The sequence below is a fragment of the Cucumis sativus genome, chromosome 6, assembly GCF_000004075.3.
Source record: "Cucumis sativus cultivar 9930 chromosome 6, Cucumber_9930_V3, whole genome shotgun sequence".
NCBI classification, from domain to species: domain Eukaryota; kingdom Viridiplantae; phylum Streptophyta; class Magnoliopsida; order Cucurbitales; family Cucurbitaceae; genus Cucumis; species Cucumis sativus.
Genome location: NC_026660.2, coordinates 24,905,767 through 24,932,328, shown reverse-complemented (window position 1 = coordinate 24,932,328; position 26,562 = coordinate 24,905,767). Strand labels below are relative to the sequence as shown.

The window sequence follows — 26,562 nt, the reverse complement described above, 5'->3', positions numbered from 1 at the left end:
CATTATTTGGTATTGACTATGATTTGAAGTACGGATACAGAGTACCATCATAAATGCCTCTAGCAAACTCCTACATTAGATGGGAATTCACAAAACCTTATGAACTGGCTGTTTGAAAACAAATTTGACTGAAGATAGAAAATATATATGCATAGAACAATAGTGCTACCTCTATGTTTCTCGGACTCATGATCTGACTCTAACAAAAACTTTGAGCTCATTCCATTGTCAAAAGCAGTAACCTGACATATGCATATCAAATATAAAGTTCATTAGGAGATATAGATTTGGCTAAAAGCATGATTCTCCCTAGTTTTCACATTATTTGGTTGACAAAAAGATGGCTGAAATAAAAAACGAACTACGGTTGTATCTGAGTCTTCTAGACCAAATAATGACAAGAAGAGCTTTGCAAGATTTTCATTTGCAATGTCGATGGAGATAAACATCACCTGTAGTCAAGAAATATATTCATCTAGACAATGTGATGTCTGATGAGTGACTTTTTTGATAATCAAAGATCAGATAATTTGTTTACCTTTGACTTCAACATTTTGGCAACTTTCTGAAGGGGCTCAAGAAGATTCTGGAGTTCATCATCATCAGCAAAAATGAGAAACTGCAAAGTGAATGAAGATTAGACCATTTGTCTACAGCAGATTCTGCCCACATACTTTATTTTCTTCAAGCTAATAGATTAGAGGATAAACTTGAACACTAAACGTGTATGTTAATTGACAACATTATGAAAAAATCCTCAAGGTTTTACTAAAAGAATTTAAAAATGTATTTAGCATTTAAATTTTATTAAAAATAGTTGAACACAGAGAATATTTAACATAAATCTTGAGAGTAAGATATATTTAACACCAATCCAGAAAACAATCACACATTGGAAACTAGAGGAAAGACCATGAGAAGCCAACTAGAGAAAGCTTACAGTTACAAATCATGGACACTTAAACTTAAGTAACGTGGCTGTCTAAGTCTATCAAACTATCGGTTGTCAGATACTTGAACTTGAACCATGGAGTTAATTTTCCAAGTACGTAAAACTAACAGAAGTCTCAGAATTCTAAATCAACAGATTCAATACTGTTTTACATGAAATTCTGTTTCAAATTCCTATTCTTAGTTATTTTGAAACAACTAGAAAACATACTAATTGAATTTAGGTTTCTTTTCTAAACCTTCACTATAAGTCACCCAACTTCATTGTTTCCTTACCAAAAAGTACTAATGAATCCTGTGTTAAGTAAGAAATTTCCACACCAAATTCCATTCTTAAACAGAGAAGGCACAGTGACACATTTGAGGGAGATTAAACAAGTTATCCATATATACAAAAGGCCTAGAGAACATAGTTATTGTAGTTTAAGTAATTAAAGAAGGAGGCATCTTCCAATTGCTTACCAGCAAAAATTAATCTCTGTTGGTCAGGAGGAATACCTTCCTTGTCCTGCATTGAAACATACCATTAAAACCAAATTGTCTAATCTCCCCTGTTTAAAGCTATAAGAAATATACATTCCAAAACTCAAAATATGATTAAAAAGACGACACACTGAAATCAATTTGGTGATATACCTTCCTTGTCCTGCATTGCTCCCAGACTCACGTTTTAATAACTTTGAACTTTAGCTTAAAAGTTAGACCCTAGTACAGAATGCAACATTTAATCAACTCAAATTTGGTAAGTAGACAGGTCGAGAGAGTCACAAGCATACCAACAATAAAAGGGTTAGCTGTGCGCAATGTCTCGAAATAAAAAACAGGTAAGCCATGACCACTATTCACGATCCTCGTCGAAGTGGGTCACCGTCAGACAATCGTGATTTTAGGTTAATATATATATATATATTTTTAAGGTATTGTAATAAATGCAGGGTGATTTTAGGTGGAGCTAACCTACTGGATTAGATTGATATTTATGTGGAGATGGAAAATGAGGTTTTATTGTCTTCTTTATTTTCAAATCATTAAATAAAATTATTCAGTTTTTTATTAAAAATAACGAATATTCACATTGGCATACATAAAAAAACAGAAAGAAATTAAGTTTTACACCAAAATATATGATAAAGGCACTACAATCTCTCTAAAGTTTCAGTTCCATAAATTTGTTTAAAAATAAATATTTCAAATCAGACTTGAAGATTTTTCCTAAAATAGATATAGGATACTAATTTCAAATTTATTTACTATATTTTTCAAAATTTAAAATCTAGTAAAAAATGAAGAAAAAAAAGGAGAGAGACCAGTTATTGTGTTAAAACATACTTAAAATTAGTTCATACTCAACACCTTCCTACCATCCTTTTATTTTATAATATATTATCTAAAAAAACAAAAAAGGAGTATACACTTTCATCACTTTATTTTTGGTATCATTCCAAAATACCTCGTACCAATTAAGATAATTGTCGTTACTTATATATTTAAAATCATCCTCCTATCTAACTAATGTGAGACTTTGATCGAATTCACACATAAATTCTTAAAGTATGGTTTTAGGTAGAAGTTAGACTTCGAACAATTAATCTCTTATAAAACAATGCTAGGTTAATTAATCTCTTATAACAATGCTAGGTGAGAAGAACAGGTTGAATCGGTCACATATCCAATACTGGCAGAGTAGTTAGACTTTTGGTAAAGAAAATATATGTTTTAAAAATCTAAAATTTGAAAGCATAAATAAAGAAGGTAAAAAGTAAGTTGTAATTGAATGGGGTAATTAGGAGAATATAGTTTTGAATGATGAATATTAGATATAATGATATAATAATTGAAAATCTGGAAAAGCAGCGTAACAAAAAAGCAAAATAAAAATTCGTGGATTCTATGAGAGTCCAATCGAAGCCAACTCTTTATTTGTTGACCTCCGTAGGGCTCACCCACGCTCGCTAAACCGCCCACCTTCCTCTCTCCCTCTCTATTTCCATTTTCTGCAACTCAGACCTAACTTCCTTCTCTTATTCACAGGTTTGATTTCTTCACAACCCCTTTTTCCTTATCGATTTTCGGTTTTCTTCCAATTTCTAGCTCCCTTTCACTTCTTGTTTCTCTGGATTGCTGTTTATCGCCTTTTTTCTTCATTCAATTCTGTGTTCTCTATTGGGTCTTTGGAATATAGCCTCTTGATTGCTTTCTTGTAATTACAAACGTGATTATGTTTTGATTACTCGCGGAATCGCATTGTAATTGTGTCGGCTCTGGTTTCAACTTTTTTTTTTTGTTTTTTTTTGTTTTTCGTTTTATAACTTAAGATTTGAGTATTCTTATTTGTCTGGGACGATTTCTAGTGTTGGGATTGTGGATAATATGATTAGTTTTCATTCGAGTTTCCGGTGGGTTTTGTTGGTATGTTCGATTCTAAGTGGCATGTTCTTTGTTGAGAGGTTTTGGGAGGATCAGAATCCCAACCCTTTTGACTTTTTTGTTTGCCATGGAGATTTAGTTTGGGTTTTTGTAGTCAATTGGGTATTGGGTTTACATTGGATCTTAGTGATGTCACAAGTCCATGACTCAGCTGGGTGCTTGAAGAGGTTTTGTTTGTTCTCTTTATTGTGTTGTAAAATTTTTCCTTCGAGAGGATCGGAAGGGTTTTTGAAGGTTTGGAGGGAGACTTATTTTTATTTCTCTAATTGGATTTCCTTAAATAAGTTGTTTATTAAACTCTCCTTCTTTCTCTCTCATAAAGAACATTCTGCTGGGGCTCATTTTTCTAGGTGCTGTTCTGGTATTGGTAGCCCATTCTATGGTGGTTTGATCTTGTTTTTTCGTGGCATATTTGTTTTGTTTCATTCTTGTTATTGAAAGTTGGTTTCTCACCCTTAGAGGTAATTTTTTTAAATAGCATAACATATGCAAGGGGTGTAATTGCATATTTTGCTGCAGGAGATATGATTAAGTTATTTAAAGTCAAGGAGAAGCAGAGAGAACTTGCTGAAAATGCTAGTAATGGCGTACCTACAAAGAAGCAAAGTGCTGGGGAACTACGTCTTCATAAAGGTCTTGGTTATTAATAGGGTTTATTGAAAACTTGATCTCGTTAGAGGTGATGAGTTGTTTGGAAACTATATCAGTTTGGTTTCCATACATGACTAATGATTATGGGTCATACATTTGAAGCTTTTTTTTCTTCTGTGGATTAGACATTGTCATGCCAGTCAATTAGTACAATATATCGCGAACTTTAGTATATTTTTGATAATCTAATTTCTTATTAAGTGATTCGAGACTTGAACACTTCATGTACAAACAAGATGTCTTATATTCAAATACCATGTTTCCCTGTATGTGTCACATCCACATATGATAGTATATAATTATTTTATGTTTATGAGGATCCTGAGTTTATACAGAGACAGATATCCGGTCTGTATTTTTCATCATTCTCTTGATTTGTTTCTCCTGGCAAGGAGTTAACTGGAGTGTTTGAGTGCATTAGATTTTTCATGTATCATGGTCCTAGGCTAATCTCCATTGAATTTTATATTTTTATTTGATCGTTTAGACAAGATTTTCATAGGTAATTTTGTGGTAGATATTGAGTGGAATTTAAATTTATTTGTGTAAAATTTTGAGATACATGGTGATTGGTGCATGAGAACGCAAAGGTTCTATAGCTTTGCTTGATGTATGATGAAATGAGGAGTGAACCCAAAGCGACTTTTCCAGTTATAAGATTGTTGGTCAATAGAAGTAAATTTTGATCTCTTCCCTTTTAATCATTAAAGAACCTTGTCATAATTCAATTGAGAGTGGATGTTATTAAATCAATTGACTTGAGCGGGACACTGGAAATTTTGCTTGTCTTGTGAAAAAAGGCGTTTCATTCTAAGACATTATCGGTTTCTAAGATGTTAATGAGGTTTGTGATCATATATGATGTCATTTTATCACATTAGTAATGTTGGGTTGGGGGCATGATATCCCAAAGACTCTTGATAGCCAAAGAAAACATGATTGGTAGAAGCCCTGGAGTGATCTATTTTGCATTTTTCTTTTTCTTATTTCTTTTCATGATACTTATTCATCGAGCGGGGCTTCCAAATTTCACAGCCTTTTTGGCATGCTCTTGCGGTTTCTTTGTTTAGATAATTTATCCAATGGAATTTGACCATTTGAAATAATTCACACCCCAACATATGAACTGAAGTCTATCAATTCTGTTGGAGTTTTTAGTTGACTAATTTTGTTATGTGTATTCTAATTTGAGGGAGAGCTACTTGACAGTGTGTTATGTTGGTGCTTAATCTGTTACAGATATTAGTGAGCTGAATCTACCAAAGTCATGTAACATAACCTTTCCCAATGGCAAGGATGACCTTATGAACTTTGAAGTGTCAATACGACCGGACGAGGGATATTATTTGTAAGTATTCTTTTTTCTTCTATATTCACACTCAAGCAATCTCTTACTGTTGCCCCTAGTGGTGTGGAGAATATTTTCCTCTTCTTGTTAATTTATTTCATCCAAACGTTTAACTCTGAACCAGAAATTTAAGTGGAAACTAACACAGAATATTCTTGATATGTAGAAAGAAAATTGTAAGTTTCCAATCAATTCAGGAGCATTGTACTCTCCCACAGACTAATTCTAGAAAACTGCTGATCCCAAATTCTCTTGCTCCATCTGTTTATGCTTTCCTGCTTTTCTAATATCTCTTAATAATATTCTCAATGTTTACATACCATTATTCCTAACAGCTTGCTTTTCTCAAAATTACAGAGGAGGCACGTTTTATTTCTCCTTTACAGTTTCCCCCATCTATCCGCATGAAGCACCTAAAGTCAAGTGCAAGACGAAGGTAAACCTGAGTGGCTTCTTACCCATAAAATTTGATCCTATAGAATGCTAAAGTGATTACTTATACTTTAATGCAGGTTTACCATCCAAACATTGACTTGGAAGGAAATGTGTGCCTCAACATTTTACGGGAAGATTGGAAGCCTGTCCTTAATATTAACACTGTGATTTATGGACTCTACCATTTGTTCACGGTATGAACAAAGCATGATTATTAAATGGTTGCAGTATGATAAACTTTTAACATCATAAGCTGTTCCCTTACCTTGTTTTGGTGATGCCCTACCAGGAACCAAATGATGAAGACCCACTGAATCATGATGCTGCTGCAGTTCTAAGAGACAACCCGAAGTTGTTTGAATCTAATGTGAGAAGGGCTATGGCTGGGGGTTACGTGGGGCAGACCTTTTTCCCACGATGTATGTAACTCACTCTCAATCCTTCACGTTCATCTTTTCCTGCGCTGTATGTAGCTAGCTTTTGTCTCTTGGTACATTAAGTGCTCATTTAGAGATATCCCATCCATTCACTTACGTTTGTGTTAGCCCAATGAACTTAGCGATATTAATGTGTATCATTTCTATATTGTCAATTAACATGGTTATATTTTCCTCAATATTTTGGATGGAAGCCATGGGAATACGGGCTGGCATAGTCTTTCAATCCTGATTTTGTGTAGAGAACTTCCAAATTTGTCTCATTCATTATCCCTATGCTATGCCTCCGCCTACATTTCTGGTCTTTTGCTTGATATTAAAAAAGGAACCTGCCAAGGGTGGAATGCTTAGGTAATGATGCTCCATCTGGTTCTTGTATTATTTGGAATTTGGATCCCCCACCCACCAATTCTTAAGTTGGAAAAATGATAGAGGATTGAATTAGTGAAAATCATCGTCTCTAAGTCTATAGGATCAGATGAGATGTGACATTAGTCGAATTATGAATAAATTGATTTGGATATCGATAGACAATTGAACAAGTGAAAATAATCTTATCCAGTTCACTAACTCTCAATGTTGCGGTTTGTGACATTAGTCGAACTATGAACAAGCTGATTTAGATTATTGAAACTAACCTTCTCTCTTAAGTCACTTTTGACTCAAATGTTTCTAGAGTTTTGGGAGATCAGTGGAACTAAGAATTAGGAACACCGAAAGAAGATTGGATCAGTGAAAACAATCCTCTCTAAGTCACTTTTTGCTATAGGATCGAATGAGTTGTTCTACAACACTAAACAAGTTGATTAGCGTTGTATGAATACGTGTGAACCGAAAAGCATTGAGATAATGATTGGGCCACAAACAGTAGACGGCGGCGAAGGCGTAAATAATGAAACGGAAGCTGTAATACCCTGCGGTGGCATCTTCATTTCTTATGGTAGACAAACCACACTTGTCAATTTCTCATTTTTAATTTCATGATTTTGATTTCTTATGAATATAGACAAACATAACACATGGACAACATGCACTAAACAGATTCCAAAATTAATATTCCTAAAGTGATTTTCATTGGAAGACAGCGTTACACTGATAAGACATCTCCCTAAAATCATTACCTTTTTTAAGCAAATAATTGCTGCATCGAAGAAATAAAAACCATAGAATAGTTAATTTATTAAAAATATGTCAAATTGAAAAACAACCGTTAAAAAGTATGGTAGTAACTGTAGATTAAAAATCAGATCTTCAATTTCATCCAAAATTTATCCAAATGTATAAATTATACTCATTATCATGAGTTTGAGTATCAAACTTTAACATTTGTACATGTATAAGGACTCACTTGTTATTATTGAAAGCTTGAGTATGTCATCCTAGTAGCAGATTATGTAATTTGATATATTTTTTTAAAAATGTATATATTTTCTTTCAGAAATGGAAAGAATAGTTGAAAAGCAATTTTAGGAATATTATAAAAAGTTTTCAATAGAAATGAGATTTGCTAAAAATTGAGTTGACTAACTTTTAGGAAAAGGGAATAAAAGTTTTTTTAAAAAAGAACACAAAGTATTCAAACTACGCGTGCTCGCTAGAGATCACGTAGGCCGTCAGATGGGCCCCTAAATTGACGGTTCTGAATGTTCGGAACACGTGGCGCGCATTCTGCCCATGCCAGAAATTTCTTTCCACTTCTTGCTTCACTCTCCCTCTTACCACCTCTTCACATAAAATACCTTTAATTGGAATAACCTTCCACTTTTAATCAATTCCCAACTTCTATTCCATAAATAAATAAATGTTAACAAAATTATTAAAAATAAAAAGGTCCACAAAATATTTATCCTTTATTAAAAATTTGGTTTACAAAGAGTTCGTTCAATTTCATTAAAAGATTAAATAACCATATTGAATTTATTTACAACTTTGACAATTACACTAATTTCAACACACCATCATACTAACTAAGATACTAGGGTATATTAGTCTCGAGACTTGATTAATACGAATTATTTTCCAAGTCGACTCAAAAGATTGGATGATAAGGAAGAAGAACGCCGGATGAGATATGTGCACTAACTAATTGATAAATAAACTTTATGAGGAGCGAGACTCTAATTAGCTTAATTTAGAGAAAGTTTTATCATATTAAAGGAATTTCCAGACTCGTGGGATTAGAAATCCGTTTTGCTTTTCCTAATAAAATAACAAAAGAATAAGGATTTTTTGTCCAATGTAGACAAGCCACGTATACAATTGTTCATCTTCGAGGTTCGGATTAGTCATTATAACGCGAAATGGAGGTTCGGCTTAAACGACGTTAACGGAGGCACAGGCCAACGGTGCCCGAGGCCGTGAGTAAATTCGCGCGTGATTTTGTTGTACCCGCCACGTCAACATGGCCAAATTCTGACACGTGTCATCATTTCCAAATTAGGGTTTCCGGTCGGCGTTCTCTGGTTCGAGGCAACTGCTTCGTTTGTGCGGTTCCCTCTTCTTCCTGACATTTTGGCAAATTTTTTTTGCAAAATCTTACTCTCCCTTTCTCTGGGTCTCTTTGGGTCTCGGTCTCGGTCTCGGTCCTATTAAATTTCCACTTCAACTACTTTGCTTTTTTCTGCCATGTCTACGCCGTCTCTACTGTTGCAGCACCACACCACTAAATAACTGAAATCTTATACCCTGTAAGTTCCCATCTCCTTGCGTGTTTTGGTTTTGTCTCTTGGACATGTAATATAACTTGCTTTTGTTTCTTTTTTCTTCAAATTTTTGTCCCATAGGTGTGTGTGTGTGTGTGTTTTTGGGCAATTTCATTGCCGTTTGGCAACCAGCAGGGCGATAAATTCTGACACGAGAAATGGGCACTGTCTTTTCGAGTTAATGGTTGTTGCGTTTTTAGTTTTAGTTATTTTGATGTCGTTCTAATTGTGGATTAATGATGAGATGTTCTGCTTAATTGCATTTCGCGTGTCCGTATTTGGGATAGATATGCCTAAACTGTAGCTTTGCAAGGGGTAATTTTAAGTGATCGCTAGTTCAATTTGATATCTGTCTTATGATGAATCGAGATATGGTGTGTTCTATCCTTGATGCTTGGTGTTGAAGTTGCATTTTTTTTTAAAAAATTAATTTAGTTGAATACTTCAGGATCACGGGGATGCTTTTCTTTCAGAGTTTTGAGTTGGTTGGAATGGGTTAATATATTTGGAGGCCTGCTAGGTTGCTAAGGAACCGTTCTTGGATTTGTGATTTGTTCATCATTATTTCTCGTGTTTGCCTGGAGTTGGAATAAATAGCTTATCTTCGGGCATATGGCAGAAGACAGTCCAAGGATTGGTGGGCTTTCTTCTGGATTGGCTGTTATTTTAAATGATAATGATAACCGAGGGAGTTCATCCAAAGGTAGGTGTTTTTCATATTGTGATGAATTCAATCATCAATCCGTGGAGCGGACACTTGAATATGTATTTGGTCTCCCCAACAAGTCCATTAATCCTCTGACTAGTCCAGTTGATACGGCATTTATACGCTCTATAATAAAGAATAAGTTTTCAGAACTTGCTCGCCCAATTGCCCACCACGGTGTGGGAAATGGTATATGTATTGTTGATAATGGCTTGGGATCTAATGTAGTCTGTATTGAGAAAGTCAGCATCTGTGGTGATATTAGGATAGTTAAGCCGCCATTACTTGTGGAAAGTTTTTCGATGTTCAGCAGTGCTAGGGCTAATGCTTGTGTCTGGAGTGGAAAATGGATGTACGAAGTTATTTTAGAAACTTCAGGTATACAACAGCTTGGGTGGGCAACCCTTGCTTGCCCCTTCACTGACCATGAGGGTGTTGGTGATGCAGATGATTCCTATGCTTTTGATGGCAGAAGAGTTCGCAAATGGAACAAGGAGGCTGAGAGGTATGGTCAGTCTTGGGTTGTTGGTGATGTCATTGGATGTTGTATTGACTTGGATAGAAATGAAATCTCGTTCTATAGGAATGGCATCTCACTTGGGGTTGCATTTTCTGGGGTTCGCAAAATGGGTCCTGGTATTGGATATTATCCAGCAATATCTCTATCTCAAGGTGAGAGATGCGAAATAAATTTTGGTGCTCACCCTTTTAAATATCCTATTGATGGCTACTTGCCCCTTCAAGCACCCCCATCGATTAACGATTTTGCTTCTCATATGCTGAAATGCTTATCAAGGATTTTGGAAGAGAAACGCATAGAATGCCTTGAGATTAACTCCGTTGAGAAACTGAGGAGATTAAAAAGATTTGTCTCAGTTGAAGAACTATTTCGTCCTGTCTCTATTGGGATTTGTGATGAATTCTTCTCTGCACTTGAAGTTGATGCAAATGGTATTGAGTATATTGGACGAGGTCCTTTTTTGGCATTCATGATGGAAGTGTTTGGACAACAGCCACCACACAATCACTCAAGCTTAGATAGAATTATTGATGTTCTTCTAAGATGTCAAGGCTCTCTTGCATTATTTGAGCATTTAATAAATGCCCTTTCTTGTAGCTGTAAAACATCCCCACTAGTCCTAACTGAGTGCCCATATTCTGGATCCTATTCCTATCTTGCATTGGCTTGTCACATGTTCAGACGAGAAGAATTATTGGTGCTTTGGTGGAAGTCAGTTGATTTTGAATTCCTCTTTGAAGGGTTTTTATCACGGAAGAATCCAAATAAGCAGGATCTTGAGTATATGATGCCCTCGGTTTGGTGGCCTGGTTCACGTGAGGATGTGTCATACGAAAGTAGCATGGATTTAACTACAACAGCTCTATCTGAAGCAATAAATGAGGTACTCCTTCAATTCCACTTTTTTCCCCTTCTCTTTGTGGCCTTAAGACTATGTATGTTAATATTCATTGGCCTCCATTCAGTTGATGTCTCCTGTTAAATTGATAGTGCTGTTCAATTGGAAGTCAACTAGGATATGCTTGTACTCATACATGAGTACCAAAACTTTGAATTATTACCATGGAATGATGGACCTCCTTTTTAGGATATGAACTACGTGATAATTGAATTATAGCTAAACTCATTGATCGAAGGGTGTGGACCTGTGGTTATCTGTTCTCTTCCCATTTGGCTCTTGCTTTTGTGCTTAAGTGAAAAATCTTAATAATTCATCCACTTTCCTTGTCTCCCATCTGCTTCAAGCATTGCATTATACGTTGTTGGTCTACTTGTTTTTGAGTTAATTAGGAAGCTATGGGTGCTGTTCACTATTAAAGCATTTTCTTGGAAAGTATATCAATTATCATCCCCTTCTTTTCTTCATAACCATATCCATGCCATATAGAACTCATGAAAATATTGTTAGTTTGCAATGCTACTTGTTTTCTTTTTCTTAATCTGATTGCCTATTAATATTTGAGATGTCAAGAGGTACTTATATTTGATGGCTCTATAGAATTAAGTTTAGTTGTTTTTTTCTTTCTTTACTATTTTTTCTGCTTTTTAAGTTTAATAGCGGAATATATGTGTAATTTTATGAAGCTGTGCTAAAAATAAATGTGGGTCCAGGTCCTTACCTTTGTTAAGATAAAATCAAATCTTCAACCTTGTCTTGTTTCGTTTCATTTTCCTACCAAAGCCTTAACAATTGCCAAGTTAGCAGTTTAATTCATTCTCTAATCCTCTATATTGCAATGATGTGTGGGATGGAACAAAAATCAAGTAGGCCACACGTCCTCAGGTTCATGTCCTGGTGGTGGTCAGATGGCACTTGTTGGCCAAACTTGAGATTTTGATATGGGTGTCGACTAATGGCTATCCCAAACTGACTTGAACTCTTGACTTTCTATGGAAGGAAATCTCTCGTCCATTTAGCTTAGATTTCAATTTTGAACAAAATTATGTGTATGACAGGGAAGAAGTTGGAGGCATGGATTTAAGAAATATGTTCAAGTTGAATTCTTGGTTTCTTACTTTGTTGCTCTATTATACTGTTAATATTTTGGTTCGTTGCTTTATTGTACTGTTATAACTGTGTTGCTGAACCTGACTCATTTTTGCATATTCATTTTAAAAAACGTTGAACATTTTCACTAATTAATATCTACCATCTGTCACTGTTATTTATCATTGAAAATGAAATGGATGTGTTTGAGGCATCATTTCATATGGTCAGTATAACCTGCCTGCCTCCTTACTCACTGCAAGAATCCTTCTTTCGAGGACCTATCTTGAGTAATAAGATCTAAGCTGAGTTAGATGTAGCTTCGGAGATTTGTTTAGTCTACTTTCAATTTTATTATTTTATTTTTGGTTTGAAGATTGAGGAGAAGCACAGAGATCTTTGCCGCCTTGTCATTCAGTTCATTCCACCCACAACATCTCCCCAGTTGCCAGGTTCAGTATTTAGAACATTTTTGCAGAACCTATTACTGAAGAACAGAGGAACTGATCATAATGCATCCCCTTCTGGAGTTTTAAGCAATTCAATTGTTGTTTCTCTATATGCTGTGATACTTCACTTCTTGTCTGAAGGATTTGGAATGGGCAGTGTTTGTGACTGGTTGAGAAGTAATGAAAATGATGGCCCTGATACTGGTTTTCTTCATCGAGGTGGGCAACGCACTTTCCCTGTATATTTGTTCTTTAAAGATGAGTCCCATCGAACTGTCACAGCTAGGCTTGGAGGTTCATACAATCATATATCAAAATTACATCCTCATGATCAAGAAGTGGAAGTAATTCATTGGGAGGAAGGTTGCATGGATGACCATGAGACCAGAGTAACTCATTCCACCAGGCAGAAGCCGTGTTGCTGTTCAAGTTATGATGCTGAAGGCATGAGGAGTTCAAAGGATCCTATTAAACATGCTATCAGAAACTGTCGTGGAATTCCTATGCACGATAGATCTGCTCATGTTGCTAGTGAATGTAGTGCTGGAAATTTGAATGATGAAATAACTGACAAACCAAGTTCAAGCGAACAATCTGATGCACAGTTTGGATATTGCCCAATGCAGCACATGAGAATTGTGCCGAGAGAGACAAATACATCTTCAGCTACATTAAGAGAAGAAGAACTTTTAGACTTCTTGCTTCTCTTTTATCACATGGGACTTGCACCAGATTTTAAGCAGGTATTAGACAGATGCATAATCTTCTTCTTTATAAAATTGTTAGGGTTGATCCCTTCTTTTCTCCCCCTCATATAACTTTGAGGATAGATATGTGATGTATATTTTGGGTTAACCAAGCTATTTGCCTCTCTCCCTTCTTTAGATACTTGACAAAAGGATGTATTCTCCTCGTGACGATTTCAACATTGTTCCCTTTTCCATTGGTTTTTCCAACTCACTTCTCCTTGAAAAAACCATAATCATTCCCCAAAATATTCCCCGTTCCCTCTTTCAACATAATGCCTCTTGGAACTAAGATGCACCTCTTCACTTTACCATTTCATAGTATTATAATTAATGTAAGCCATGCATCCTAATCTGAATCCTCCTGCACCCAGTTAGTTCATCCTTTGATCTGATCCCCCCCCCCCCTCCCCCTTTTTTTCTTCTACTAAAAAAAAGTGGTGGGGGGGGGGGGGGGGGGGGGGGGGATGAACAGTCTAAGGCCACGGTATAGGAAACTCCATCCCACAAAACTACATAATTGTCGATAGTAATAAGTGCCTATTCTACTGCCTAGATTATAAGAACTGTTAAATTTCATTTGTAAACCGGCATACAAGTTCTTCATTTTTAAATGTTCTAATATTAACCAATTCATTTTGTTTCCAGGCATCACATTACATGTCACATCAATCTCAGTTAATAGCTCTTCTTGAAGAAACTGATAAACAGATAAGAGAACGAGCTTGTAGGGAGCAAATAAAGCGTCTAAAAGAAGCTCGTAGCACTTACAGAGAGGAGGTGATTGACTGTGTCAGACGTTGTGCATGGTAAGATCATCATGATGAATATTGGAAACTTTATTACTATCCATTTTGTAATTCTTTTTTGAAACCCTGTCCAATCTCTAATTAAAACGAAGAGCAAGCATCTAGGACCAGCATCTAACTTAGAGGAACTTTTCTCTTCCTTGTCTATCGATTCTGATCGGGTATTTCTGCAACTTGTGGTGTTGTTTATATATGTCAATTACAGTTGACAGTAAAAGAGATTTTCACATCGTCCCGTTCTTACATGGAATGTCTTGCTTATTCATTCTTTAAGATAATGCCCGTTAGAGGGCAGTTGGGTTATTTTCATGGTCAAAATTTCACATACACATCATTCATGTTGCTTCCAAGGCTCAAATAATGCATGAATCAGTTAGTCATTTTTTCTTTCTTGTGATTTTGGTCTTACCCTATGGTACAACGTTCTTTCTCGTTTACTTTTGTTGACTCTCCGTGAGAATTTTATTTATTTTGTGAGATACTATTGGAAGAGATGTGAGTAGTGGGATTTTTTTCTCTGTCCAAGCTTTGAGTATTTGCAGTTCTCACATTTCATTAGGATATTGAAAACAAGTAGAGAATTGGGATGTTGTTAGAATACAACTGTATGTCTTCCGTTGGTCTGAAAATGTGAAGAATGCTCTTGATCAATTTTTAGAGCTTGTAATTTTTATTTATCCCCCACCAGGAAAGTTTGTCTCAATTTTTTCCTTGTGTATTACTCACTTTTAAATCTCTATGGGTGTGTTTGGGGGAGGGAAAAGATTATGGGGGAAAGGGTTATACAACTCTTTCCTTGTTTGGGGGAAGGGTTATCATAACTCTTCCCCAATCCCTTCAGCCCTACTTCAACCCTACCTCAACCTTACTTCAATCCTACCTTAATAATAATTAATAATTTTCACAATCCTTCCCACACAATCCATCATCCACACAAATATTATCATAATACTACCTATTATATTCCTTCCCCCAAACACATACTATCATAACACTACCATTCATAATCGTTCCCCCAAACATATATTATCATAATACTACCAATAATAAACCTTCTCTCAAACGCATATTATCATCACATAGAATTATTATAATCCTAGGATTATCATAATCCTTTTTTCCCATTAACTCTTTCCCTCCCCTAAACGCACCCTATTAGTGTTGGATACAAAAACGTGTATGTATAATGTCAGCGGGACAAGGGAGCTTGTTTTGTAGTTATATTTTATATGGGCCTGTATCGTTGAGCTTCAATTTTTCCCAGTTTGTCTTCTGTAAAATTTGTTTGCTTTTTTTTACTCATGCTCTAAAGTCTAAGTACCTTCTGCTGTCTGTCCTTCATTACAGGAATCGCATTTCTTTGTTTTCCCAGTGGAAGCAAAGAGGAATGTATGCAATGTGCATGTGGACTGTTCAGTTGCTTCTTGTTCTTAGCAAAATGGACTCGATGTTTATTTATGTCCCTGAGTTTTATGTGGAAGCACTGGTAAATCACCCTAATCAATATGGCTGTTATATCTAATGTTCCAGTATGCCATGTTAAATTTTGTTGCTTTTGTTAATGTCTATATTTTAAGTTTTCTATAAGATGTAAGTGTCTAAGGGTGTTTTTAATCTTCAAGTTACTTTTAGTGGCCTAAAAAATTTAATTTTTCATGATATTTCACTTTAGATTTAGAGGATTTGCGAACAATTTAATATGTTTCTTAAAACCACGTGACAAATATGTTTTTTTCAGAGCTGCTAGGAGAGGAAGTACATTATTTGAAGGGTTATTAATCATTTTTTGCCTCTAGAAAACAATTTGGTTCCTGATATTTGATTCTTAATGATTTAGAGAACTTTCAATTTTGTAGCAATTTAGTCCTCGCACTTCAGTATATAACAATTTAATTTTCTTACTTTCAAATTTTCAATAATTCACAATCCATGCAGCATAAATTTTCATCAAAATTAAATATTGACTTTCATAATTTAATGATTTAGATTTTGGAGCTGATAAAGCTATTGAGTCCCTAATTGGTTTATTGTATCTATATACAAAATTTCATTAAATCTTAACAATAATTTTCACGATAAAAACTAAATCGTTACAAATTTTGAAGTACATGACTAAATCGGTGCATACTATATGATTCAAGGATAAATTATTACAAATTTGAAAGTACAAGAATTGAATCGTTACAAATTAAAATTCAAAGACTAAATTCTTACCCAGAAAGTCATTAGAAATAAAAGCTCAAAGATTAAATTGTTACTCTTATTTATTAAGTTCAGGATCAAAAGTGATTTTCAACCTTATGTAAATTATTAATGATTGCTACTCTGTAGTTCATTATAAATTAACCTTATGAAAATTATTAATAATGATCGTACCACTTTTATTCTGTTTGTTGTTCTGTCCTTTTACAGGTTGACTGCTTCCATGTGTTACGCAAGGGAGATCCTGCATTTGTACCTTCAACTATATTTCTCAAGCAAGGACTTGCGTCATTTGTATGTATTCATTTTTCTCACTTTCATATTGATTTGTAAACCCCAGCTGTGTGTGCCTACAGTTCATAACAAAATATTACATTTGTACCATATTATCTTTCTTAGACGAATCGGGTTACTGATTTTCTTTTACATTAAATGTTTACTAGTTTCTTTATCTAATTTGATAAAATGCCTGATGATCCTGTAATTCAATTTATTTATTTTTGTTCTTAATAACTGGCAGGTATAAAAAAAATGTGAAGATTGATATCTCCAACACTATTGTAGTTTTTTTTCCTTCTGAATAAATGTTGTAAGCTTGTAACATATTGACTAGACTAGCTTATTGATTTGTTCCATGACTGGCAGGCGGAACTTTGTGTTTTGTTGGTGTTCTTGCTTCCTTTTAGACCCAATATTTAGCTGCGACAGTTCATTCTTCTATTTTTTTTGTAGATAGTTTCCTTTCCGTTTTGTCTATTGAAGTTTAGGCTTGAAGTTAAATGAATTTCAATATTGAAATTGGAGATTACATAAAAAGTATTTATCTTATTTGGCAATAAAATGGATATTATATCTCATGTCTTCACCATCATTGTTCTTTTGACTGTTCCATTGTTTACCTTCCTCTCCCCACTTTCCAGCGAGTTACTTCAATGGTCTGTCTGCCACTCATTAATTTTCTACCAATTTCTGTCCATAGTTTTCCACCATTTTTTCTGCCCAATTTTCAAAAAATTAAATCGATTAACAAGCAACAAGAATGGAAGAAAAAGGTGAACATTTTGCAAGTAGTCATTTTTAGAGTTTAGGATGTGCATAGACTCACTCTGATGCATCCGACAAGTCTGATATTGGCATGACGACTTATTTTGACTTCCAAATTCCAACCTATTATCTGTCATTACGAAATGTTTAATCTATTTCTTTTCCATACGGTTTCCTATTAATCAGACAACATTTGTAGTTAATACTTAATTATGTTCTTCTTTTCTTTCTGATACAACCAATCAACAGTCCATACTAAATTCTTTACGGTTTCCTATTTATCAGGTGACATTTGTAGTTACTCACTTTAATGACCCAAGGATATCAAGTGCCGATCTAAAAGATCTGCTTCTTCAGTCCATATCTGTTCTTGTTCAGTACAAAGAATATTTGGTCACTTTTGAGAGTAACGAGGCAGCTACACAAAAGTTGCCAAAGTCGTTGCTATTAGCATTTGATAACAGATCCTGGATTCCCGTGACGAACATTCTTCTGCGACTATGCAAAGGTTCTGGCTTTGGTTCTTCAAAGTATGGAGAATCATCATCGTCATCCATCACATTTCAGGTAAAATGATCTTTCCTTTCCTTTTTCCTATAAAGTCCTATTTTTAGTAGTTTCTCTCACCATATGTTTGTTTCTTCATCCTGCCCTCCTGCTCTATGAAGATACTACTACGAGAGGCATGTGTCACAGATGAAGGGCTGTTCTCACCTTTTCTTAATCGTTTATTCAATACTCTTAGCTGGACTATGACTGAATTCTCAGTTTCAATTCGAGAAATGCAAGAAAAATACCAGGTACAGTTATATTGTTTTCAACATAGTAATAACCTGATAGAACACTGATATAGTGTTTCTATTTTATTGATACCTTCAACAGAATTACAATATAAAAGCAGTAAAAGAACCCTAACCCTCTGCCCTTCCTCTCTTTCAAGGAATGTTGCAGCCCTAATTCTTCACCAAATTCTTCATACCCTTCTTCCCTCCCCAACTTCCTATTTATAACCAACTAATTATCAACAAATCTAATTACCCTTTTACCCTTACCCTATACTAATCTAGGTATCTAACATAACCCTGTTCCCTTTCGCCAATATGTGAAAAACGTTCACATCCCACATCCGTTGCTTGGAAAGAAAAGCTGATTCGTGTGAAATAGGACCTGTTATTTCCCCTGAAGTGTGCTTATATTATCTCTTTTCATTATTTAATCACATAGGTGCTGAAGTGGAATATGCCTTTCAAGTAGATAAATTTTTTGTTTATTATCTAGTTAGCTGATCATATTGTGTAGTATCATCATTTTAATTGACGTATAACACTCTTGCAGGTACTAGATTCTCATCAAAGAAAATGCAATGTCATATTTGATCTTTCATGCAATCTGGCAAGGGTTTTGGAATTTTTTACACGGGAAATCCCTCAAGCATTCCTGTTAGGATCTGATACAAATCTCAGAAGGTTGACTGAGTTGGTACTTTTTGTGCTGAACCATGTAACTTCAGCAGCAGATGCTGAATTCTTTGACTTGTAAGTTTTGATTAGTTGGAGCAAATTTAGTTTATTCTGTACATAGTTGAAAATTGAGGAATATTTAAATGATTGCATAACTACAATTGAAGTCTGCATATAAACTTTCAATATTATCTGCAGGTCTCTTAGACGTACTGGCCAATCTCTAGAGAAAGTAAACAGAGGCATGATATTGGCTCCTCTTGTCGGTATCATTTTGAATCTGTGGGATGCTAGTGCTGAGCTGAAGTACAAAGAATACAATGACATTGTTGGTATTTTCGCTAGCATGGAATGTCTAAATACTGTAAACTGTGGATTTCGGCTTCTGTTGGATTACAACTGGGTTAGCTCTCTCCCTCTCTGTGTTGTGTGTGTATCTATATATTTAAGAGCAATAGTTGAGTACATCTTGGGCTCCATTCATTCTTTTGCAGTCCACTCCAACTCCAACCATAGCAGAAAAAAACAAAAACATTAAATAAAAAAGAAAAGAAAAAGAGGAGAGTTTGTCATAGGACAATTCTGGTTGGACTGACTGTGTAGGCCAAAAAGATGGGAAAAATCCGTGATGCACCCAAATATTTTACTATATTGAATCCTCTTCACTGGTGTGCTCTTGTGTTTTGTGCAGTCATCTTCTTGAATGAGAATCTTTTTTCTATTAAATAAACTTTTTAACTCTCATCAGTGACTTTTTACAGGCTGGTTCCTTTAGAGGGGATGGTTATGTTGCACAACTTGAACGGCTGGAGAACTTTTTAAGCCTTCTTCTTTATAGGATGGAGTCTTTAGCTCTTGATAATTCCGCATTTGATGATCAAACAGATGCTAGTGACAGCATATGCTGCATCTGTTATGCAAGTGTAGCTGATGCATGTTTTAAACCCTGCTCTCACCAATCGTGCTATGGTTGTATTTCCAGGCATCTTTTGAATTGTGAGAGATGTTTCTTTTGCAACGCAGCAGTGGAGGACGTTATCAGAGCTGTTACTAATTAGACATTTTAGTAAGTATTTATGTTCCACACTAATGAAAAATGAAAATAAGACGGCACCAATTTTGGTGGTGCAGACCTAGCAACCAATGAACTTAATAGGCGCAATCATTGTGCTGATACAAATGAGGTCCTATCAGAGGAGGCAATTATTTTATTAATTATTATTACTTTTGGTACTTTTCTTTTTAGGGAGGGGGGTCGGAATAGAAGATAGTTTGAATCAAATTTAAACATGTAGCTATATAGTTGTATAGGTGTACAAATTGGGTTATATGTCAAAGCATATCCTGGTTAGGGAATTTTGTAGTAAGTTTGAGGGGGAATATTCTGTATATATGAGATGTAAATACCAAGGAAAGTACTTGATGACTCCCCTTTTCCTCTCTATCACTTTCTCTGACTTAGTGAATCACTATATTTTTTTTAATCATAGCATAATTATCCGTGGAGATCCATAGCTCAAATGGAGCTACTCTCTTCGGGTTTCTCAAAGGGATTTGACTATAGCCTACAGCATTCCTCTGATAATCAGTGAAGAATTTTAAAATGAGAGTAGGCGGAAGAAGGCTAGCTAGCCACCATCAAAATCTCATTCTGGTTCAAGAGCTAAAAGATAGAATTATGGAGCTGAAAGTGGCATTTTCAACAAAGTACATCTACAAAAAGGAAGGTTTGGCTGTGGGAACAGATTGCTTCTCTTCCGCTGCTTGCATGAATTAAAGTTTGGTTCTAAGGAGGGTTGCGGTGCTCGTGCTCGTGCTCGTGCTCTTCCTTGTTGATCTCAACTTCAATGTAGAGATGGAAGTTTTACAGTCATAATGTCTCCATGATAAAAAGATCCAATTTTGGACATTGATCTTTGGATGAAAAGGAAGTCTTGTGAGAAACTGAGCAAGTGTGGCTCTCGGATGCATACAAAGTGAGTTCTCTTTGAGATCCCAGTGTAAATATGTTTCATAAGCAGTAAAAGCTATCTGCCGTGCACCATTATAGCGAGTGCAAAATATTTCCTTCATTTGGAATCCGGTTGTCTCCCCCTTATAAAATAGGGAACTCATGTTTTAATGATTATTCAAGTGAAGTTAGAGCTATATGCTCTGATTATTTAGCTTTAAATTCTGCATTTTGGAGTAATCGGTGGCCGTTTGATAAACGTAGAGATCATTTTTCGGCACTCTCCATTGGTAACACACACACATATACTCTGAACTGTCTAAGGTGCGTAAAGTATAGTTTTAAGTTTAGAAATAAGTACACAAGGATGGCTCTAGATTATTTATTGTCATAAAGTTTGGCCTAAAGTGAGGAGGAAGATATTTCAGATCATGGTTTTGTGCTCGTGGATATCAGGACGTTTAAACTCACTTTTTTATGAAACTTTCTTTTAATAGTATGTTAACAGATAACATGTGAGTGAGATAATTCATTGCCTTAGTTTGATCTTATTCTTTGACCAAAGTTTAGTTTATTTTTCTTGAATGAAAACATTACGATGATGAAGTTCAAATATTAAGCCTTTATCGTTGATTTAGACTCACAATGAATACATTTGTTAATTATTATTATTTTTTTTTATCAAAGATAATTGTTTCGTAATGGAATTATGATTCAACTTGAAATGACAATGTGACCCTTTAATATCAAAGGACCAAATTGAGTCTTTTAAAAAGTTATACAATAAATGAACTTTTTAGATGTAATATCTATGAAAAGTATTGGAAGACAAAAAAGGGGAAGGTTTTATATGTAAATACTTGGGCTATGGTGGCCCGGATGACTACAAGCAGGCCGTCTCTTGGCAGGCCCATAATCTTCGCATCCTCTCGGCTATGCTCATTCTTCCGATCTCGGAGATTTCTCTGCAGAGAAACAACTGCGGAAGCAATGTTTACAGCTTTGGAAATACCACCACCGTGTCCGGCGGCGAAGCTTAATGTCGTTCGAGCACTTCCAAGCCAATTTAGATTCTACCGACTACCTTACAATCTCGGCCTCCCTAACCGTCAACTTCCTTCGCTTTCGATACGAGCACAATCGCTATCTGATCCATCGACTTCATCGCGTTATACGGACACGATTGGAACCTCCTCTCCAGCATTTCTTCAATTCCCTCAGTGCACGCTAACTCAACGCCACATCCTTGTTCTCAATGTCGTTGCCTGCGCGGTAATCCACTCCTTTTAAAAGCTTTCTCTAAGAATCTGATTTCAATGGACTTTTTCGATGCGATTAATTCATTTTAGGTTTAGTTTCAAGTGGTCATTATTGTTGGAAGCATGAGCTCCACTTTTTTTGACTGCTTTCGATTTTCACTCAAGCAAAGTTGAACTTGAAAATTTCTATTTACGTTTTCCAGCGGTAATAGTTGGAAATATGCGAGCAGTTATGTTATTTTGTTGGTAATTTGCTTTACTGTGGTATTGGGGCCTTTCAATTCGAATTATGCCGAGAAATTCTGATAAAATTCATAGTTGTTGCTGAGAGTAATTCTATGTGTGGACTTTTTTGTAAAGCTGTTGAAATCTTATTTGGCTTGTTCTTTTACTGGTAATTGGGATATGTTGCTGATAACTGTGCATTTTCACATCTTTGTAGACGGCAATTTCTGCAACCTGGCTCTTTTGTTCTGCGATCCCCACTCTTCTGGTTTGTATTCTTCAACTTCGATTAGGAAGAATGTTTTCAATTTAACTTGATGTTGTCTAAGCATTAATCTGCCATTCCTTCAATGCTTCAAACTGATAACCTGTTGTCCGAAACATTTTAATGTCGAAGGCATTCAAGAGAGCAGCCGAATCATTAGAGAAACTCATGGATGTCACAAGGGAGGAAATTCCAGGAACTATGGCAGCCATTCGATTATCTGGCATGGAAATCAGTGATTTGACCATGGAACTCAGTGATCTTGGGTTTGTTCACCTCAGATTTTGAATTCTGTTGTTTATTTGGCAACTAATGTTATATGTTGTAAAGAACAATACACAAGACTGATTAGGTATGTTTTGCAGGCAGGGTATCACCCAAGGTGTGAGAAGTTCCACTAGAGCTGTTCGAGTAGCGGAAGAGAGATTACGTCGCTTGACAAACATGTCTCCAACAGGTTTTCTTATGACTTCTTTGCCATTTGTTCCTACAAAAGAGAGAGTATTGAATATTAGGCAATGAATTGGTTTTTCACTTGATTAGCCTCAGTGCAGGAAATGACAATAACCAATCTGGGAGTGAGGGGAGCAGAGCCAGTTCTGGCTAAAAGGGCAAAAGACATTAAGGAAGGGATTCTGAAAGGACGTTCCATCTTCCAATTATTTCTCTCCCTTACAAGATTCTCTGGGCTGGCCTTGAATTATTTTAGCAAACGAGGTAAGAAGTAGAGTAGTTGGAAGTTCAAGATTATCGATTAAAGTTTGATCACTGTAAGTAAATTCCTTTCTTTTCCTTCTGAGTTAACAAGTTTATGTATTATCGGATGTCCCATTATGAATTTTCCCTTCAAGAATTATTTTCAAGGTTTTACCCTCGTCAGTCAAGTGTTCTTAAAATGTGATTGACCACCATAAAAAATGAAGGGAAGTTGCTTTCAAGTTTCCATTTTTTTGTTGCTATTAGATGATTGGTTTATCAAACATTGTTGGTTGATGTTCTTCCTACCATTAGACTTCTTTTTCTGTTCACTTCTGGACCACAGGAAAAGGAGAGGCATATAGGTTATGTGCGTGGAGGAATTTTAAGTTGTGATTACCAACATACTATAGGAAAATCATGTAGTTTCTTTACTTTAAGTCGATTAAATGATTTGATGGCAACCACGTTATGGTGGTTTCCTTCGGTAATTTTAACATGAAAGGAACATACTAGAGAGAGAGAGAGGTTAAAAGACACTTTTGGTCTCTAAACTTTTGTGAAAGTTACAATTTAGTCTTTAAACTTTAATTGGTAACAATTTAGCCACTACCCTTCATATGTAACGATTCAGTCCTCACACTTTCAAATGTGTAACAATTTAGTCCCTAATGTAAAAAAGAAATCTTTAAAAGTAGATGTTAATTTCTAGTATTTTACGATGTAGACACCAAGTCTTTAGTTAGTTTGTTGTTTTGTTTGTGTAAGAAATCTTGTTAACTTTTGAAACAAATTTTAATGACAAGGACTAAATTGTTATAAATTTTAATATATTGGGACTATATATTGTTACATTGTGACAAAAATTGAAAAAAGTGAATCTAAATTATTAGTTCTATGAAAGTTCAGAGTCCAAAATCTAAATTATTAGTTCTATGGAAGTTGAGAGACCAAAATTGATTTTTAACAAGAGAAATATATAGTTTTAAAAGAAAGAGGTTATGATGTTAAAAGAAAAAGGATAGCCATGTAAGTCCTTGGTTTGGATTTGCATATAGTGAATGCCAAACTCATGCCCCTCTTCTTGAAGGATAAAGGATGGATATATGTCATGTTGTGGGCTGTCATGTCCAAATTCAACACAAAGACAAAAAGGCCATCTCAAGCAAGAAGTTCTCAACCCAACTTGGAAGACGCCTTCTAATGTTTTATTTTGTCCTATAACAATAATATCACTTTAAATAATCTCATTTTAAAAAGCATTAGTTTAGGTGTACAACATCTAGAGATATAAATAAAAATTTGCAAAATAACAAGTAGTTGAAACTTGTGATTTTTTTTCTTCCTCCCTCCGCAAGAATTGCTGCTGATCAATTTTCAGAAGGATAATAGGTGCTTTAGGGTAAAAATATACCTTTCTAAATAAAATTATCACCAACTATAACTTAGACTTAACTTTGTTAAAACATGTATTCTTAATTGAGAATTTAAATTTCTCCTTCATTTATGTGTTATTTATCCTGGCTATCTTTGATCAATCCTAATTCCGAATGTCAAATTTTTTAATATACCTTATAGGTAAACTTGGTAATTTTTAAAAAAGTATAATAGGACTAGATTTTACGTCTCCTAATGACAATAAACTTACTTAATTTGTTATTATTGAGAATATGTTTTGAACATTTAAATAAATTTTAAAACTTAAAAAAAGTAGTTTGCTATTGTGAAATTTGATCAAACTTATAAGAAAATCGAAAATCATTATATTAAAAGGTCCAAAAATGAGTACTATTAGGTTAAATGATAATTTTAACACTGAAAATTCTACCAATTGCAAAATTATGTAATTATTATTAGTAACTTAGATTACAAAAATGTGTATGAAATAAAGTAAAAGAGAGAAATAAAAATTGAAAAGAGCGTTAGCGTACAAAAAAGAGGCCACGTAACATGCTTCAATCACCTCTTACGTGTACGCAATTCTTTCTCATTTCTTCTATTTCACTGTTCATATTCTTCCAAAGAAATTCTCTCCAATCTTCTTCCATGGCTGCGTCGCCACGCTCCCTTCGCTACCAATTCCGCTCCTCCTTGCCCGACGTTCCCCCGCGATCGCCGTCTCTTTCCGTTTCTTTTCCCAAACTTAAGCCTGCGGATTCGGAAACTACCTCGAAGATTGTTCTACAGCCTCGTTTATGCACTCTCAGATCCTTCGGATCCGATCCGCTCGTTCCTATCAAGTCTAAGAGAGTATCCACTCGAGACGATGCTACAAACGACGACGTTTCTCCGTTCTTTGCGACTCTGTCGGAGTACATAGAGAGTTCGAAGGACAGCCATGAATTCGAGATCATTTCCGGCCGCCTCGCTATGGTGAGTTTCATGTTTCGAGTCTTGATCTACCTAATGAAACTTTGATTTTCGTATAATTCGAGAAATTAGGGTTTAGAAATAGCTGAATTGATTGAACTCGAAAAAGATAGTTGAAACTACTGTTGCGAGGCGATTTCTTCCTTTATTATAGTCCAATTCTTTGTAGATTGTGTTTGCGGCGACTGTAGCAATGGAGGTAGTCACCGGAAATTCAGTATTCAGAAAGATGGATCTGGAAGGGATTGAGGAAGGATTAGGAGTATGTTTGGGCGCCGTTACTCTGGCGACCATTTTTGCGTTCTCCTCCAACGCTCGAAACAGAGTAGGTCGAATCTTCAGCATCAGCTGCACTACCTTCATCGATTCGCTTATTGACCAGATCGTCGACGGTCTTTTCTACGAAAACGACACCGGCGATTGGTCCGACGACATTTGAATGCCGAGCGTTGGAAACAGAGGTACGTAAGTAATGTGTATATATAAATTATTAAATCCGAGTGGAATTGAAACACATTCAATTCAACAGTGTAAGTAATTTATGCATACACATATATAGAAGAACTTCATCTGAATTGAGAAAGAATCTGAAATAGTTAAAGGGTTGAGTAATTTTGATTTTGTTTAGTTATTCTAAGCCCAACTATTTCATGATTGAAGAAGTTCCACTTCTTTTTAGGTAAAATTTAGAGAAGATAATAAGTTTGTTTTTAATGCATGAAATGTAAAATCATACTAAGCTTTTGTAGTGAAACATTGCTAATAGGCAAATGTCTATATATATATGAGGAATTATATGAATTCTCTTGCCTTTTGGATGTCCATGATGAGAAGTCTCTCTTGAAATGGATGGTAATCATTAATTACTTCCTATTATGTAATCGTTTATATTCAAATATTTTTTGTGGAAGCCATTTAATAG

At 35.3% G+C, this 26,562-nt stretch overlaps 4 protein-coding genes across 7 annotated transcripts; all 4 read left to right on the top strand.

The window, feature by feature from the left end:
* Positions 1-2,785: 2,785 nt before the first annotated feature.
* LOC101205966 (NEDD8-conjugating enzyme Ubc12) lies at positions 2,786-6,503 on the top strand. Its single transcript, XM_011659500.2, has 6 exons — positions 2,786-2,982; positions 3,898-4,011; positions 5,269-5,377; positions 5,735-5,813; positions 5,890-6,006; positions 6,102-6,503. The coding sequence occupies exons 2-6, from the start codon at positions 3,903-3,905 to the stop codon at positions 6,237-6,239; spliced, it is 552 nt and encodes a 183-aa protein (XP_011657802.1). The 5' UTR covers positions 2,786-2,982; positions 3,898-3,902; the 3' UTR covers positions 6,240-6,503.
* A 2,209-nt stretch (positions 6,504-8,712) lies between these two features.
* On the top strand, positions 8,713-21,047 carry LOC101205736 (E3 ubiquitin-protein ligase RKP). Of its 2 annotated transcripts, none has more exons than XM_031886566.1 (11): positions 8,713-8,936; positions 9,400-11,060; positions 12,541-13,356; positions 14,008-14,168; positions 15,516-15,654; positions 16,581-16,664; positions 17,700-17,981; positions 18,083-18,214; positions 18,750-18,949; positions 19,073-19,277; positions 19,369-19,533. In XM_031886566.1, exons 2-11 carry the CDS (start codon positions 9,564-9,566, stop codon positions 19,414-19,416), a joined length of 3,564 nt encoding a protein of 1,187 aa, XP_031742426.1. In that variant the 5' UTR covers positions 8,713-8,936; positions 9,400-9,563; the 3' UTR covers positions 19,417-19,533. The 2 variants fall into 2 exon arrangements, with proteins under 2 accessions (XP_031742426.1, XP_004141957.1); XM_004141909.3 differs by lacking the exon at positions 19,369-19,533 and adding an exon at positions 19,636-21,047 and having other exon boundaries at positions 8,715-8,936.
* Positions 21,048-21,677: 630 nt separating this feature from the next.
* Positions 21,678-23,523, top strand: LOC101204218. 3 transcript variants are annotated; one of them, XM_011659498.2, is made up of 5 exons: positions 21,678-22,097; positions 22,527-22,577; positions 22,707-22,840; positions 22,940-23,031; positions 23,124-23,523. In XM_011659498.2, the coding sequence occupies exons 1-5, from the start codon at positions 21,693-21,695 to the stop codon at positions 23,300-23,302; spliced, it is 861 nt and encodes a 286-aa protein (XP_011657800.1). In that variant the 5' UTR covers positions 21,678-21,692; the 3' UTR covers positions 23,303-23,523. The 3 variants fall into 3 exon arrangements, with proteins under 3 accessions (XP_011657800.1, XP_004142034.1, XP_011657801.1); XM_004141986.3 differs by having other exon boundaries at positions 23,118-23,523; XM_011659499.2 differs by having other exon boundaries at positions 23,129-23,519.
* Positions 23,524-25,137: 1,614 nt separating this feature from the next.
* Positions 25,138-26,462, top strand: LOC101206288 (stress enhanced protein 2, chloroplastic). Its single transcript, XM_004141911.3, has 2 exons — positions 25,138-25,643; positions 25,810-26,462. The coding sequence occupies exons 1-2, from the start codon at positions 25,221-25,223 to the stop codon at positions 26,077-26,079; spliced, it is 693 nt and encodes a 230-aa protein (XP_004141959.1). The 5' UTR covers positions 25,138-25,220; the 3' UTR covers positions 26,080-26,462.
* The last annotated feature ends 100 nt before the right edge of the window (positions 26,463-26,562 follow it).

Excerpts from the sequence above, each read along its gene's own strand:
- LOC101205966 (XM_011659500.2), top strand. The coding sequence starts at position 3,903 with ATGATTAAGTTATTTAAAGTCAAGGAGAAGCAGAGAGAACTTGCTGAA. Across the intron at positions 4,012-5,268 it reads GGAACTACGTCTTCATAAAG|ATATTAGTGAGCTGAATCTA; the intron begins GTCTTGGTTATT and ends AATCTGTTACAG. Across the intron at positions 5,378-5,734 it reads CCGGACGAGGGATATTATTT|AGGAGGCACGTTTTATTTCT; the intron begins GTAAGTATTCTT and ends TCAAAATTACAG.
- LOC101205736 (XM_004141909.3), top strand. The coding sequence starts at position 9,564 with ATGGCAGAAGACAGTCCAAGGATTGGTGGGCTTTCTTCTGGATTGGCT. Across the intron at positions 16,665-17,699 it reads AGCAAGGACTTGCGTCATTT|GTGACATTTGTAGTTACTCA; the intron begins GTATGTATTCAT and ends CCTATTTATCAG. Across the intron at positions 18,215-18,749 it reads AAATGCAAGAAAAATACCAG|GTACTAGATTCTCATCAAAG; the intron begins GTACAGTTATAT and ends ACACTCTTGCAG.
- LOC101204218 (XM_004141986.3), top strand. The coding sequence starts at position 21,693 with ATGGTGGCCCGGATGACTACAAGCAGGCCGTCTCTTGGCAGGCCCATA. Across the intron at positions 22,841-22,939 it reads ATGGAACTCAGTGATCTTGG|GCAGGGTATCACCCAAGGTG; the intron begins GTTTGTTCACCT and ends TATGTTTTGCAG. Across the intron at positions 23,032-23,117 it reads GACAAACATGTCTCCAACAG|CCTCAGTGCAGGAAATGACA; the intron begins GTTTTCTTATGA and ends TCACTTGATTAG.
- LOC101206288 (XM_004141911.3), top strand. The coding sequence starts at position 25,221 with ATGCTTCAATCACCTCTTACGTGTACGCAATTCTTTCTCATTTCTTCT. Across the intron at positions 25,644-25,809 it reads TTTCCGGCCGCCTCGCTATG|ATTGTGTTTGCGGCGACTGT; the intron begins GTGAGTTTCATG and ends AATTCTTTGTAG.